This window comes from Nannospalax galili, unplaced genomic scaffold (genome assembly GCF_000622305.1).
Source record: "Nannospalax galili isolate Female #2095 unplaced genomic scaffold, S.galili_v1.0 scaffold359, whole genome shotgun sequence".
Taxonomy (NCBI): domain Eukaryota; kingdom Metazoa; phylum Chordata; class Mammalia; order Rodentia; family Spalacidae; genus Nannospalax; species Nannospalax galili.
In genome coordinates, this window is record NW_008347042.1 from 605214 (window position 1) to 620845 (window position 15632).

The 15632-nt window shown below is 40.2% G+C and overlaps 1 protein-coding gene and 1 pseudogene across 2 annotated transcripts in view; one reads left to right on the forward strand and one right to left on the reverse strand.

Moving 5' to 3' along the window:
* The window catches only part of LOC103742392, a 6342-nt pseudogene extending 4481 nt beyond the window's left edge, over window positions 1-1861 (forward strand).
* Window positions 1-14025, reverse strand: part of Elf2 (E74 like ETS transcription factor 2) — an 82752-nt gene extending 68727 nt beyond the window's left edge. For both annotated transcript variants that reach the window (XM_017800712.2, XM_017800711.2), the window contains exons 1-2: window positions 13935-14025; window positions 10510-10741 (exon numbers count right to left, since the gene is read on the reverse strand). In XM_017800712.2, coding sequence (XP_017656201.1) covers window positions 10510-10581 — 72 coding nt within the window. In that variant the 5' untranslated portion in view covers window positions 10582-10741; window positions 13935-14025. The remainder of the gene's footprint in view (window positions 1-10509; window positions 10742-13934) is intronic.
* Window positions 14026-15632: the final 1607 nt, after the last annotated feature.

Here is a 15632-nt window from a genome sequence, read left to right on the forward strand (position 1 = left end):
AAATAAAAGTACCAGACTGGTGGAACTAACCTTATCGGATGTTTAACAGCCATAGTTTGAGGCCTATACTAATGTGGTCAGAGAGACATCAAGGACAGTTTTTGCTCCTTGCCCTCCAAGGTGGATAAGTTCCAGGGGACTAGGAACATCTCTCAAAATGTCCTCTAATTGTGGTGAGTCACCTTTCCTCTTGATTAAGGAGGCCATGGAGACCCCACAAGATGGACTTGAACCAGTGTCCAGTCTACAAAGAGGAGGGTCAACACAGAGTCCATGCTTCCAAGCAAAGCCAGCCATGGTCAAGCAGGACCTTTGACTTATCTTCATAGACTGAACTGGTAAAAGAAAGGAGCCAGGGGCTCCTCCCAAGCCCATGTGACCCCTGAGGAACAGATCCTCAAACGACTTTAAGAATAAAAATAGGGCCCAGCATGGTGGCCCACGCCTTTAATCCCAGCCTTCAGGAGGCAGAGGCAGGCGTACCTCTGTGAGTTCAAGGCCAGCCTGATCTACATGGTGAGTTGCAAGACAGCTGGGGCTACAGGGAGACCCTGTCTCAAAAAGACCAAAAAATAAAATAAAATCTTTATGCTTATCTTAGTTTTTCTACATAGAATGAGTTTTTACCAATGAATGCTTTTAAAAGTTTTTCTTTGAAACTTATTTTAAGCAAGTCTACTATGATGTCCCCTGATATTTAATTTTCCTGTTTTATCTTGGCAGAATATTTTAAATTCTTGTATCTATAGGTTTATCCATAAAATTTACAAAATTTATGACATTTCTTCACATTTTTTTTTTCTGTTACTTTCCTCTTTGTTCATTCTGGGACTCACTGCATGTATGGGAAAGCTGGGCAACAAGCTAGGCATAGGGGTGGGCATGGTGGCACATGCCTGGTCTACATGGCGAGTTCCAGGACAGCCAAGGCTACATAGTGAGACCCTGTCTCAAGGGGGGAAAAAAAAAAAAAAAAAAAAAAACAAAGCCAGATGTGGTGGTGCAAGTCTTTAATCCCAGCACCAGAGGCATAGGCAGGTGGACCTCTTGAATTTGAGGTCAGCCTGGTCTACATAGTGAGTTCCCGGCCAGCTGGTGCTACAGGAAGACGCTGTCTCAAAAAAAAAGAGAGCCTCAGGAGTGGAGCCCAACAAGGCAGCCGCCTGTGGCGCGGAGCCCTCGGGTCGACTCTTCCGAAGGCTGGGGCCGCTCACCTCCTCCTCCGCGTCCTGTGGCTCGTGACTGTCACCGCGGGACCTTGGGGGACCGCTGCGGGGCCGAGGAGATGCCCTAGTGCGAGGCTCTCTGAATGGGACAATATATTTGTAAAGAACCAACATTAAACGATGCGCCACCCAAGAACCGGGTAACTGCACAAACTTCACAGCTCATGTTCAATTTTTTCCAACACCAAATATAACTTGTAAGGATTTCAGTGGTAATGAAACACATTTTACTGGACGTTAAGTTGGTTTTTTTCAAGCCCATATCTTGCCGAAATGTAAATGGCTATTCATACAGTGTTGCAGTTGCATTATCTCTCTTTCTGGGATGGATGGGAGCAGATCGATTTTACCTTGGATACCCTGCCTTAGGCTTGTTAAAGTTTTGCACTGTAGGATTTTGTGGGATTGGGAGCCTAATCGATTTCATTCTTATTTCAATGCAGATTGTTGGACCTTCAGATGGAAGTGGTTATATTATAGACTATTATGGAACCAGACTTATAAGACTGAGTATTACTAATGAAACGTTTAGAAAAACAGCTATATCCATAGATGTTTAAAAAGAGGAATGGGTTTGCGCCTCCTTGATTTCAACAGAGCACTCCCAGTACACGGATTCCCAGATTTCTTTTTTTTCCTTTACTTACTACTGTATGAGTTCTAGATGTTTTTTGGTTTATGGTCATTTTTGATTTGTTGATCTAGCTAGAAGTATATCATTTCCAGATTTATTTTGTAAGCCTTTCTTGAAGTAGTATCCTAGTACTTCTTGGGCTGCTGTCTCTATGAGGTGGTTAGCTCACTGCTGTTACTGTATTGTGATACTCTGTTATGTCTTTTACATGTCATTTGTCATTTTCATTTGTGAAAAGTAAAAATATAACATTCAAATAAAAGAGGAAAAAGAAAAGAGAGAGAGAGAGAGAGAGAAAGGGAGAGAGAGAGAAAGGGAGAGAGAAAGGGAGAAAGCCAGGTTGTGGTGGCACACACCTTTGATCCCAGTGCTCAGGAGGCACAGGCAGGCAGATCTCTGTGAGTTCAAGGCCAACCTTGAACTGAGTTCCAAGTCAGCTAGTGTTACAGGGAGACCCTGTCTCAAAAAGAACAAAGAGGTAAAAGAGGAAGAAGAGGAAGAGGAGGAGGAGAAAGGGAGTGGGAGTTGTCATCAAGCATGGTGGTGCATATCTACACTCCAGCACTCGGGAGGCAAAGGCAGATCATGAATTTAAGGTCAGTGTGGAAGAAGACTGCCTCAAAAAAAAAAAAAAAGAATATGTACACTGAAACAATCTGGTATAGTCCCAGATAATTGAGCCCGTGTTATTGTTTTATTACTTTCTTTTTTAAAATATTTTATTTATTATTTTTATTTTATGTATATGAGTGTATTGCCTGCATGTGTGTAAGTGTACCCATGTTGTGCAGTGCCCGCAGAGGTCAGAAGAAGGCGTCACATTCCAGGGAACTGGAGCTACAGATGGTTATTAACCACCATGTGGGTGCTAGGAATCGAACCCAGGTCCTCTGCAAGAGCAGTCAGTGCTCTTAACTGCTGAGCCATCTCTCCAGCCCCTTTTCTGTCTTTTTGAGACAGAGTCTGCCTGTAGTCCCAGTTGGCCTGGAACTATGTACACCAGACTGGCTCAAACTCACAGAGATCCCCTGCCTCTGCCTCCCAAGTGCTGGGATTAAAGGTGTGTGCCACCACCCCTGGCTTTTTTTTTTTTAACGCTACATTTTTTTTTTTCTCTGTACTTCTTAAAGTGCTTCCCATTGCTGTCTTCAATTCTCCAATGTTTTGGGCTGGAGAGATGGTTCAGAGGTTAAAAGCACTAGTTGCTCTTGCAGAGGACCCGAGATCAGTTGCCAACACCCACATGGTGGCTAGCAACCATCCATAACTCCAGTTCCAGGGGATCCAACACCTTCTTCTAGCCTCCACAGGCACTGCAAGACATGGGTGCACTTACACACACACAGGCAAAACACTCATACACATAAAAAAAAATTCTCCAGTGTTTTTGTTTCTGTAATAACTAATTTTTAATCCTATTTAATGAACTTTTCAGATAGTATACATTTAAATGTTGTTTCAATTAGTTTCTTTATGTAAATTTTACACTAGTAGACTATGCATTTTATTGTCTTATTTTAAGAACATTAAGATAAACAGTTATGGGGCTGGAGAGATAGCTCAGCGGTTAAGAACACTGGTTGTTCTTGCAGAAGACCTGGGTTCAAATCCCAGCACCCACATGGCAGCTAACAACTGTCTGTAACTCCAGTTTCAAGGGATCCGACAGTCTCTTCTGTCCTCCAAGGGCAATGCATGACATGGGTGCACTTACCTACATGCAGACAATACATGTATACACATAAAATAAAAATAGTAAAATATTTTTTTTAAAGATAAGCAGTTATATATGGATCAATTTGGGAGGGGGGTGGACAGTACCAGGGATCAAGCTGAGGGCCCTGCTCATCCTAGACAAGTGCTCTACTACTGAGCTACAATCCTACGCTCTTTTTTTTTTTTTTTTTATCTTTTTGAGACAAGGTCTCCCTGTAGCTCCAGCTGCCTGGAACTCACTCTGTAGACCAGGCTGGCCTCGAACTCACAGAGGATCTGCCTGCCTCTGGCTCTGAATCAACTTTTAAGGCCTATGTTTTAACCTTTGCACGGCAAATTTCAACTCTCCTTAATTCTCCTTAATTTAGCCCTTATTATGAAAGGTATGACCCTTGTGGGGGTTTTTAAATGAATACCCTGGGTTTTCAACAAAGACTCTTCCCTCTGGCTGACTAGAAGGCCAGTACTTCCCAGACAAAGAACTGCTGACTTTGTCTTTATGGTCAGTCTTTGCTTGGCTTCATGGAATCTGTGTCACACATATATGACCCAGTGTTCAGCCAGAGACAAGGGGAATCCCCCAAGGAATATTCTGCTGCTCTTTTCCTAGAGAACTTTTGCCTTTTGGATACTGTGCCCTTCAAAGCAGCTCATTTGAACCTCTCCAAATTTTGTTTCCTTGATTTAAGGAGACAGTTACACTCTGCTTATATTTCTCTTCCTTTGCAGTGTAGCACAGAAAGCAGCTCCAAGCAGTTAGCCACTGCAATTGCAGAAATGACCTCCTTGTCTGCCAGGAAACACAGTACAATGCTGCCTGTTGCCCAAGGTCCCAAAACTGTGATCTCTTAAGCTTTCTCTCTTTTCCTGCTTGCTTATACTGGTGGGCTAAGGCTGGTCTCAGTTACTGCATCACAATCTTTTTTTTTAATTTTTACAAAACTTTATTGAGAATTTCATACATGCATATAAGATGTTTTGATCAAATCCATGCCCACTCACTCCCCTCCAACATTCCCTGCTCTGAAGAGGTAACCCTAAAATCTTTTAAGGATTAGATACAAGCTCCCAAATACTTCTGACATTTTTGGCCCTTGAAACAGAGTGTGTTACTAACAGGCCCAATGACATTTTGACTTTTAGCCAAGAAACTGGCTACATTTCTTTGGGGTCTTTTTACCCTAACTGCCTAGCAAATTCCTACCACCTATTCTTATCACGCCATCCTCTGAAGGGGTTACCCAAATTGCCAGAGAATAGGGACACAGACTGCTCTGGCTTCTGTGCTGAACAGGGATGCAGGGTGAGGCAATTGGGGTACCCCTTCAGTGGATCTATCTAAAAGACTCCCAAATTACATAACTCTTGTTTCTAAGGGGAGAGGAAAGTCCTTGAATCGTGAACAGAAGATGTGAAGAAGAACTACCAATTTATTTCTCTGGAAGCAGATGCCATCTACAAATTTCTACTTTAGAGTTTTTTTTTTTTTTTTGCTGTTGTTGTTGTTTTTTGTTTTCTTTTAACTTAACCCCACACTAAGCCTAATTTATAGCCTAAGTATGCTGTTTTCCTTGGTGTAAATATTTCCACCAAGACCATCATTTCCAGTCTCTCAGCATGGCATCACTGAACACAGATGTGGGAAGAGATGAGTACAGCTGGTACTCACTAGCCACACACCCCCGAGAATGTCCTCAAGTTAGCAGTCAACTCCAGGGTAACTCATTTTCTTTCACATAATTTACCTGTCTTGCCTCTCAACAACACTCTAGGATGCAAAGGAAATGGCACACATACTCCTTACAAAGCATCTAATTTAAATTTTCGAAACTCAGATGCTAGGCTGAGGAAATGGCAGAGTGCTTGCCACATATGCAGTAATCCCTAGGTTCAATTCCCCGCACCACATAAATGAGTGTGGTGATGCATGCCTGCTAGTCTAGCACTCAAGAAGTAGAGGCAGGAAGATCAAAAGGTTAAGATCATCCTTGGCTACAAAGAGAATTCAAGGCCATAATGAGCTATATGAGAACCAGTCTGGAGAGATGGTAGAGAGATTGGCTGCTCTTGTAGAGGACCAGGGTTCAGTTCCCAGCACCCACATGTCGGATAACAACCATCAGTAACTCCAATTCCACAGGATCTGACACCTTCTTCTGCATATATAACAGGCAAAACTTATACAAATAAAAGCAAATAAAAAAAATCAAAATTTTAAAAAATAAATAAAATGCAGATGTTATATACCATTGTATACAGTTGAATAGAGGTCTAAACTATGCTTTTAACTTTATACATACTTTTGGGGGTGGCTTTTTGAAGCAGGGTCTCCCTGTAGCCCCAGTTGGCCTGGAACTCACTATGTAGATCAGGCTGGCCTTGAACTCACAGAGATCTGCCTGCCTCTGCCTCCCAAGCGCTGGGACTAAAGGCGTGCGCCACCATACCTGGCTTACTAAAGTCTTTTTATCAGAGGGTATCTTGTCTCTAATTTTATAGAATATGCACCAATTCTTCACTATAAATAGGATTATGGCTGTTGATTTATATTTATATATTATACACATATACATAAGTAATTACACTTCTATATTTATAGTATGAGATTTTATCAAGAACATATATGGAATTTTATAAAACTGTATTTCATTGAGAATCTTAACTCGAAAAGACCAAAAATATAAATAAATAAATAAATAAATAAATAAATAAATAAATAAATAAATATTTATCTTGGGGTTGAAGAGATGGCTCAGTGGTTAAGAGCATTCACTAGTTGGTCTTGCAGAGGACCTGGGTTCGGTTTCCAGACCCACATGGCAGCGACCACCCACAACCATCTTTAACACCAGTTCCAGGCAATCTGATGCCCTCTTCTGGCCTCCTTGGGCATTGCACAAACAGGGATTTCCTTAACATGAATGCCCCCAAACACTCTTACATATAAAATAAATAATTTTTAAAAACAGAATTATCTCACTAGGTGTGGTGGTGCATGCCGATAGTCCCAGCACTCAGAAAGCAGAGGCAGGTGGATCTCTGTGTTTGAGACCAGCCTGGACTACACAGTGAGTTCCAGGCCAGCCCAAGCTATACAGTGAGACCCTATTTCAAACAACCAAAAAAATTTATCTCTAATATAGTAATAGTTCTCTTTTTTTGAAGCAGGGTCTCCCTGTAGCCCCAGCTGTCCTGGAACTCACTATGTAGACCAGGCTGGCCTTGAACTCAGAGATCCCCCTGCCTCTGCCTCCCAAGTGCTGGGACTACAGGCGTGCGCCACCACGCCCAGCATTAATAGTTTCCTTAATGTTAAATTATTCCCACATATCTAAACCTTATTTGATGATTGATTTGGGGGAGGGTTGTTTTTGTTTCTTGTGTACTTTTGAGAAAGGGTCTCCCTGCAGTCTTAGCTGACTTAGAACTCACTGTGTAGATCAGGCTGGCCCTCGATCTCACAGAGATCCACCTGCCTCTTCCTGCTGAAATTAAAACCCACCACACTGGGCTCTGGTGATTTATTTTTTAAATATAACACTACATTTTATATATTTACTACTTTTTAAAAATAATTTTTATATCCATCTCTTCAATAACATTGTAGTTTACTTTTGTGACTTCAATCTTAGAGTCCTACTTCTGTACAACGTATTACGATTTTTCATTATTTTATGTGTATGAATGTTCTTTCTACACATGTCAGTGTACCACATGAGCCCAGCACCAGAAAGAGCATCAAATCCCCAGAAACTAGAGTTCTGGTCAGTTGTCAGCCACTATGTGGGTGATGGAAACCTAACCCAGGTCCTCTGCAAGAGCAGCCAGTGCTCTTAACTGCTGAATCCTCTCTCCAGCTCCACAACATATTACTTTTATAATCAAGAAAAGTACTTTTAAAACCCTGAAAATTATAACAATTATAGAGAAATTATAACAATTCTCTAGCTTTCTACTTGGGGGGGGGTATTTATTTTTATTTTATGTGTATATTTTGCCTGTATGGAGATGTACTGCCCATGGAGGCCAGAAGAGGGCATCAAATCCCCTGGAACTGGCATTAGAGATGGTTGTTAGATGCCATGTGAGTGCTGGGAACCAAACCTAGGTCTTCTGCAAGAGCAGTCAGTGTTCTTAACTGCTGAGCCCTCTCTCTCTCTTTTTTTTGGTCTTTTTGAGACAGGGTCTCCTTGTAGCCCCAGCTGTCCTGGAACTCACTATGTAGACCAGGCTGGCCTCGAACTCACAAAGATCCGCCTGCCTCTGCCTCCCAAGTGCTGGGATTAAAGGCGTGCGCCACCACGCCTGGCCACTGAGCCCTCTCTTTAGCCCCTAATTTCTACTTCTTAAATTTTATTATTACTGTGTGTGCACGTATATGTATGGGAGGAGTGTATGTATGTCACACTGTATGTATGGAGGTCAGAAGACTATTTTGTGTGGTCAGTTCTCTCCTTCTACCTTTACCTGGGTTCTGGGGCTAGAACTTGGGTAATCAACCAGTCTTGCACCACAAGAATTTTTACTAACTGAGCCATCTCTCTGGCCCTACTTTTTTTTTTTTTTTTTTTTTTTTTTTTTTTTTTTTTTGTCTTTTTGCTTTTGAGTGAGACAGGGTTTACCTGTAACCCCAGCTGGCCTGGACCTCCCTATGTAAACCAGGCTGGCTTCAATCTCAGAGATCCATCTGCCTCCACGTCCCAAGTACTGGGATTGAAGTCATGTGCCACCACGCCCAGCTGGCCCTACTTTTTAAATATTTCCTTTTACTTCTGAATCAGGGATTGTGATTATAAAATTTTGATAAGTCAATTTTTCACTCACCTGACATTCTGGAGTATAGATATTAAGTTATTCAGTAAACACATTACTGAAGAGCTGTTCATAAACAAATCTCTACGTTTGAAATAACTTTATCTTCAAATTTTCCCTTGTAAAATCAGTATTTCCAATATTAATGGCTCTTCTCTCTTCGAAATCATTCTCTCCTAGAGATGTCTATGACTCCATTTCTCACTTTATTATCTCTAAACTGTCACCTCTTCAGAGAAGCCCTTGCCAACTGCCCACATATCAGTTAACCACTTTCTCCATACATTTCCACCCCAAAATTGCTTTTTATTCCCCTTGTGAAGTACCTCAGTGCCTAAAAAAATACTTTATCAATAATAAGTGGCTGGTTGACATTTGTTAAAGGAACAAATGAATGGATGTGTAATTTGAACAGTTACCCCCAAACAGTTATTCCCACATTGGTGCTACAGCACCCTAAACACCTACTAAAGGTAGTGCCTTCTTCTGACCTTCTTCCATAGAATACAACTACCCTATACCATATAAACTACTAGTCAATAACAAGTTGGTAAAGTCATTGATTTAATACATTCTTTCCTTCATGATAAAGTTCTTCTGGTTAGGAATACCTGCAATTCCACGTAAAGGAGAAAAAAACAAAAGGAAGCTTCCAGAAACAAACTTTGATCCTCTTTTTCACCATCTTGCTATGTTTATAGTCAGCCTAAGATAAATATATTCTGCCTACTGTTCATGACAGTTCTCCTCAAACTATAAAATAGCAGCATAACAAAGCTATAAGACAGAGAAAAGTCATTTGAAAATGAAGCAACATTTGCTCTGGGTGACATAGTAGGGAATGAAGTGTCCTGGGTCCTTCCTTGACTTCTGGTGAATCACATCTGGAGGTGACCATAGAAAAAGTGAATTTAAAGAAGTAGTATTTGACATGTTTACTGTGGTGGCTTCTTCTAATGAACTCTGAACCAGTTTTAGAATGAGTTTTAAAATATGAAGGGAACATGCAGGAGTTAACATATCAACTAACAAAATAAAATACTTTCATTATATACCCTCACCATCAATCTGACACAGCAGATATGGATCTTGCAAGACCAAACAGACATAAAGCAAGCAAGACAAAGAATCCAGCCAGGCGTAGTAGTCCATGTCTTTAATCCCAGCACTCAAGGCAGAGGCAAACAGATCTCTGTGAGTTCTGGGCTAGCCTGCTCTACACAGTGAGTTCCAGGCCAACAGGAATACCTAGTGAAAAAAAGAAAAAAAGAGAAAAGAAAAGAGAAGAATCCAGACTGAAGAACACACAGCACTGTCCTGACTCTTCCTCAAACAAGCCACTATGCCATCATCCTTGTACCAAACACCAATGACAGCAGCATCTTTCATAGAAACAAAAAAGACAGATTTTCATAGTACAGAAAACTATCCATTTCCCACGTTATCTCTAACCAAATTTGTACACATGACAACACTATTACAATTTAATGCCATTCCAATACTCAGTCTTTAATGAATAGTGGGAATAGAAGCCAGAACCAGAAAGTATTTTCTTCTCCCACCTCTAATTCATGTTCTCTGTAAAAAGAAAATGATCAAATATGCTAAATATTCCAAATCCTACATGTATATATAATTTTAAAACTTTATTCCTAATTACAAAAAATAGCTCCATATATTAAATTAAAATATGATGGATCACAACCCTGAATTAGATGTAACAGAATAAACAAGAAATAAAGATGACAAGGAGAGCAAACACAAACTTCTAACTTAAGGGGAATGTTATTTAGGTATTTAGATACAAGGTATTCCTCATGCTCTATAACCCAAGACAATGGATATTATCAGAGATATAAATTTATCTCTCAATTAATATAACATCATTCTTTTCACCTCCTCCAAGTCCATACTAACATATGCATCTTCCATCAATTCAAGTGAGCTGTAGCACCTTTCTCAACCTATTACTAAGTTTTATGAGGATACATGACGTGATTGTGTACAATTTTATGCACTATACATTTTTACTCTCAAAAACCTGTTTCTCATTCGTTTTGAAATTAATTCATGCATTGATTTCTATCGAAAAACAGAAATGTAGTATATTAGATGCCTAACCTCTTGATTTTCCACTCCACTGCTGGAAAGCTCCAAAACAGAACCTCCACTATCAATCACTGCGGATGTCATTGTTAATGAGGAAGCTTCAAATGCTGAGAATCAATGTAATTAAGGCTCAGAGATGACTGCCAGAGTTATATGCTTCATTATCAGGTTTTACAAGTCAATAGAGATGGAGTAGAGGAGACATCCAGAAATCCAGTCTTCCAAAGATGATTAACCAGAGGGCCTAAAAAAAAGAGAGAATTTGAGTTACTAAAAACTGTATAGCAAAGATATGAAGCAATCTAATGTTTAACACTGTTTTAACTAAGGAAAAGAATGTAGACTTCCATTTCTCTTAAAAGAAAACAGTAAACAGCACTGAACTTAGGAATTTAATGTTCAAGTTCATTAACCCCCTATAAAATAAACTCTTTCTTCCCCAAGTTGGTACTTGTCAAAAGTATTTTGTCACAGCAATTGAGACAAACTAGGACAGAAACTGGTACCAGAGAGTGGGGAATTGCTGTGACAGACCCTGCTCTGAGTTCCTACCTTGGGCTACCAGATGAACTGTGACCCAGGATATGTAAGCTAAATAAACCCTTTCCTCTCCAAGTTGGTAGTGGTCAGAGTATTTTGTCAAAGCCAAGAACAAAGTAAGACAGAAATTTTTACCAGGAGTGGGGTATTGCTGTGACAGACTGACCTTGGTGTTATGGGGAGGACTGTGGAAGTGTTTGGAACTTTGGCCTGGAAAAGCCATTACATGCTCAGAGTTTGTTGCTGTGGAGCTTGGAAAAGTTATGCTGAAAGAGTTGGAAAAGTTATGCTGCAAAGAGTTGTGAACTATGGAGGCCTGGCTTGTGAAGCTTCAAAGGGAAGCGGAGACTATCAGGCTGTTCATGTGAGATTTTGGATTGCGATTCTGTGGGTTCTGGTTGGCTGGGGCTGAAGAATTAGCTGTGATTAAGAAGGGACCAGAACCTGAAGTAAAACCTTTGTTTTACTGGGAAAATTGATGCTGGTTAGCTGGGGGCTTGAAAATCAGCTGTAAGTAACAAGAGACCAGCATCACCATGGTGAAATCTTCTGGAAAGCATTTCCTCAAGGTCCACACACAGAAGCTGTGATCAAAGGAGGACCTGAGCCTCCATCTCTAGCTGAAAGCAGGACTTAGTAATGTGTAAGAATCTCCTGCATGGTTCTGGTGTTGAAAGCATGAAGGGATCACAGAGAGCAACTGAGACCTGGCACTCTGTGAGGCCAGAAAAGGCCATAGGTGAAAGTGCAGCTTCAGTTGCAGTAAGGATCCCAGGATTGAAGGGGTCATGGAGAGAATCTGAGGCTTTGCACCCCAAGAGATAAGAAGAGGCCATTAGTGAAGGTGTAGCCTCAGTTTCAGTAGAGACCCCAGCTTTTTGGAGATGCCAGAACCATGGGATGACCACCAAGGGCAGCGGCAGGTGTGGAATGGAGCTGGCTTGGGTCTTCGAGACAAGCTGTGTGTGCTGTAGATGGCAGAGTCAGAACGGTGGAGCTGCCAGAACCCTTAGGAGTCCAGAAGATCGTTAATGAATCCCAGATGTCCTGTCCTGAGCTACTTTGCTGGACTTTGGTTTTGCTTAGGTGTACCCAAGTCTTCCCTTTAAAATAAGACAGTACTTGTTTTGGATTTTACAGGAGCCCCCAGTTAAGAGACTTTTAAAAGAGAATGTGGACTTTTAAGTGTTTGGATTTTTTTTAAGGACTATGGGGCTTTTAAGGTTGTACTGTTTTATGTTGTGATCATAATGTTAACATCATATTTTGGAGACAAGAATTGGAAAGGTTATGGTTTAATAGTGATGTGTTTGTGTGTCAAGTTGACAAGGGGTTAATTGTGCTGGATAGCTTTAGTGTCAACTTGACACACCTGGGTTGAAGGAGCCTAAATTGGGAAATTGCCTCCATAGGACTGGCCTGTGGCCATGTCTGTGGGGCAGCTTCTTGACTGTTGAGTGACATAGGAGGGCCCAGCCCACTGTGGGTGGTGCCACCCCTGGGCAGGTGGCCCTGTGTTGCATAAGAAAGCAAGCTGAGCATAGGCCAGGGGAGCAAGCCAGTAAGCAATGTTCCTCCATGGCCTAAGCTTCAGCTCCTGCCTCCAGGTTCCTGCCCTGAGTTCCTACCTTGGGCTCCCTGATGAACTATGACTCAGGAGATGTAAGTAAGATAAAATAAACCCTTTCCTCCTCAAGTTGGTATTGATCAGAGTGTTTTGTCACAGCAATGGAGAAACAAACTAGGACACTCCCTGAATAAATTTTTACCAAATTATTGTATATAGGTATTATAGGAGGCAAAATGTTAGCACTTCCTCCCTTTGTGAAGACGCAATTTTTTTTTTTCCTGAGATATTTTAATAGAACTTTTAAAATCTGGGCTGGAAAGATGGCTCAGTGGTTAAGAGCACTCCCTGCTCTTTACAGAGGACCTGAGTTCTATTTTTAGCACTCAAATCAGAAGGCTCAGAACTGCCTGTAAATCTAGCTCCAACACCCTATTTTGACCCCCAAGGGCACCTGCACACATGTACACATACCCACACATAGACACATACACAGAATTAAAAATAAAAACAAACTTTTTTTAAAAAAGAAATTTTTAGCAGGGTGTAGTGGAGCATGCCTTTAATCCAAGCACTTGGGAGGCAGTGGATATCTGTAAGATCAAAGCCACCCTGGTCTACATAGTGAGTTCCAAGACAGCTGGGGCTGCAGAGAGACCCTGTCTCAAAAAGACAAAAAAAAAAAATTTTTTTAAATCTTTTATGAGCCAAACATATAAAATATGAGCTTTCAGTGATTGAACTCAAGCTGTCAGGCTTGTGCATCTAGCACTTTTACCCACAGAGTCATCTCCCCAACCCCTCAAGTAACTTCCTTATCTTTTCTCTTGTAGAGATAAATATTAACTTGTATCTCATCTACATTTAATCCCTAAAAGTTACTCTTTGATTCTTCATATATTGTATATTTCATACAGAGAAAAGTACAAAGCTTTCTGACAAGATTTTTTAGTATCAAAATTTAAAAATGCAGAAAATTTATGTACACATTTAAAGAAATGTATACTTCTAATAAATCACTACTATTACACTCATACTAATTTTGACTACTGTCATCATACAGAATGGAATAAGGAATTTTTGTGAATAATTATCTTTAAATTAAATACCTGAAAAAAGTAGAACTTTCATCTTACAACCTATGGATGATCTAATATTTTAGTGTCTTTTTGCATCTTGTAAGTATAAAATTAAGTAGGAAGTATTTCTATCTTAATTTCAAGAAAAATCCACGATCCCATCACATTAAAGTTCCCTGTTACCATATAAAATAATGACTATTTATAATCTGTTTTCTAAACATAAAGTAATAGAAACAAACTTTACTTACAATTTGAATGTTAAGTAGTGCAAGCATCCTCCACTATTTTCACAACTTGACAAGAGCTAAAAATCTAAACCAGTAGTTCTTTGGAACTACTAGTGGAAGGGAGGGAAAAAAGAGACTATTAATACAATCCTATTTTTTTTTAAAAAATTTGCCCTAAATAGTTAAGATTCACAGAGTAAATGTTAAAGAAATTATCTCCAGAGCCTGATAGCACACATTTATACAAACATAATTATTTCTACATGACTAAGGAATTAGAAAGTTTCTAATCAACCTTGCAATTTTAAGTTACCATTAAATTACAATAAGCAAGATCTGACCCAACACACACAGCCTATGCTCCATATTACAGCATACATTCTAATCAACCAAAAGGTTTTTAATGAGTGGAGGCAGTTTAACTCCTTTCCAGGAGTATCAAATAGAGCTAAAAATAGAAAACTAAGGCTGGGCATGGTAGCACAGTGCTTTATTCTCTGCATTCAGGAGGCAGAGGAAGGCAGATCTGTGAGTTCAAAACCAGTCTGGTCAACACAGTGAGTTCTAGGCCAACCAGGGCTATATAGTGACATAGTATTTCAAAAAAAAAAAAAAAAAAGAGCTGAGTGTGGTGGCGCATGCCTTTAATCCAAGCACTTGGGAGGCAGAGGCAGGTGGATCTCTGTGAGTTTAAGGCCAGCCTGGTCTACATAGTGAGTTCCAGACAGCTGGGACTACAGGGAGACCCTGTCTCAAAAAGACAAAAGAAAAAAAAAAAAAAAAAAAACTAGAAATCTAATCCCCAAAACTACCATAAACTGTTAGTGATATGATTGCTTATTAGTAGTCTTCTCCAAACTTAGAATCAGTACAAATACACTTCAAATACCTGCCCCCTCATATTTTTCTCCTCCTTTCAAAGGCTAATCTGTTGGCTTATATTCACAGGCTCCATTCATTATTCTGGTTTGCTTATTCTTTTCTACATTTCTCCTTGTTCTTGTCTCCTTTCCCTCACTTACAAGACCCTCTCATCTTAATGGAAAAGTGTTCCCTGTTCTGGCTACTGCTGCAGTTCCTACCATTCTCACATAAATTGCCAGAAAAGAAATATTTTAATAAGTCTCCATTTTCTAATTTCCTAGATACTTTAAATGTTTGTCATCCATCTCTACACAACAGTAATTTTTACTAAATTCTGCTTAAGCCCAGTAGATACACTTCTGTTTTAACAGGACCTGATGCCTCTGAAGCTTTTCTCACTGCTTATCATTCTTCCTTGGAACTCAACCTTGAATTTTCTTCTCCCTCTCTTACTTCGCTTTTCAATTCCCATTTGCCAACTCAACAAAATTTTCAAAGGCAAGAATACAAACAGAAGCCTATACAACAAAATCTAAATATTTTCAAGTAATAAATCAGGCTAACACACTATTAAACTATTATTTCTATTCACCTTGACAAGAATACTTTATAAAAATACGAATGGCCAGTTCTGATTCTGAATTCTCAGGCAAACTCCCTCACGTTCTATCATGCCATGGAGGGCAATATCCAGTCCCCAGGCCTTCAGCCTACTCCCTCTCTCTTCATCTTTGGCTCTATTATCAGGGTCCTCATGTGCATGTACATGTCCAAGCTCTGGTCACACTAGCAAACAACTGTTTCTCAATTCATCCTTTAGACCGAGACAAGTCTATGCATAGGTACAGTCAAGAG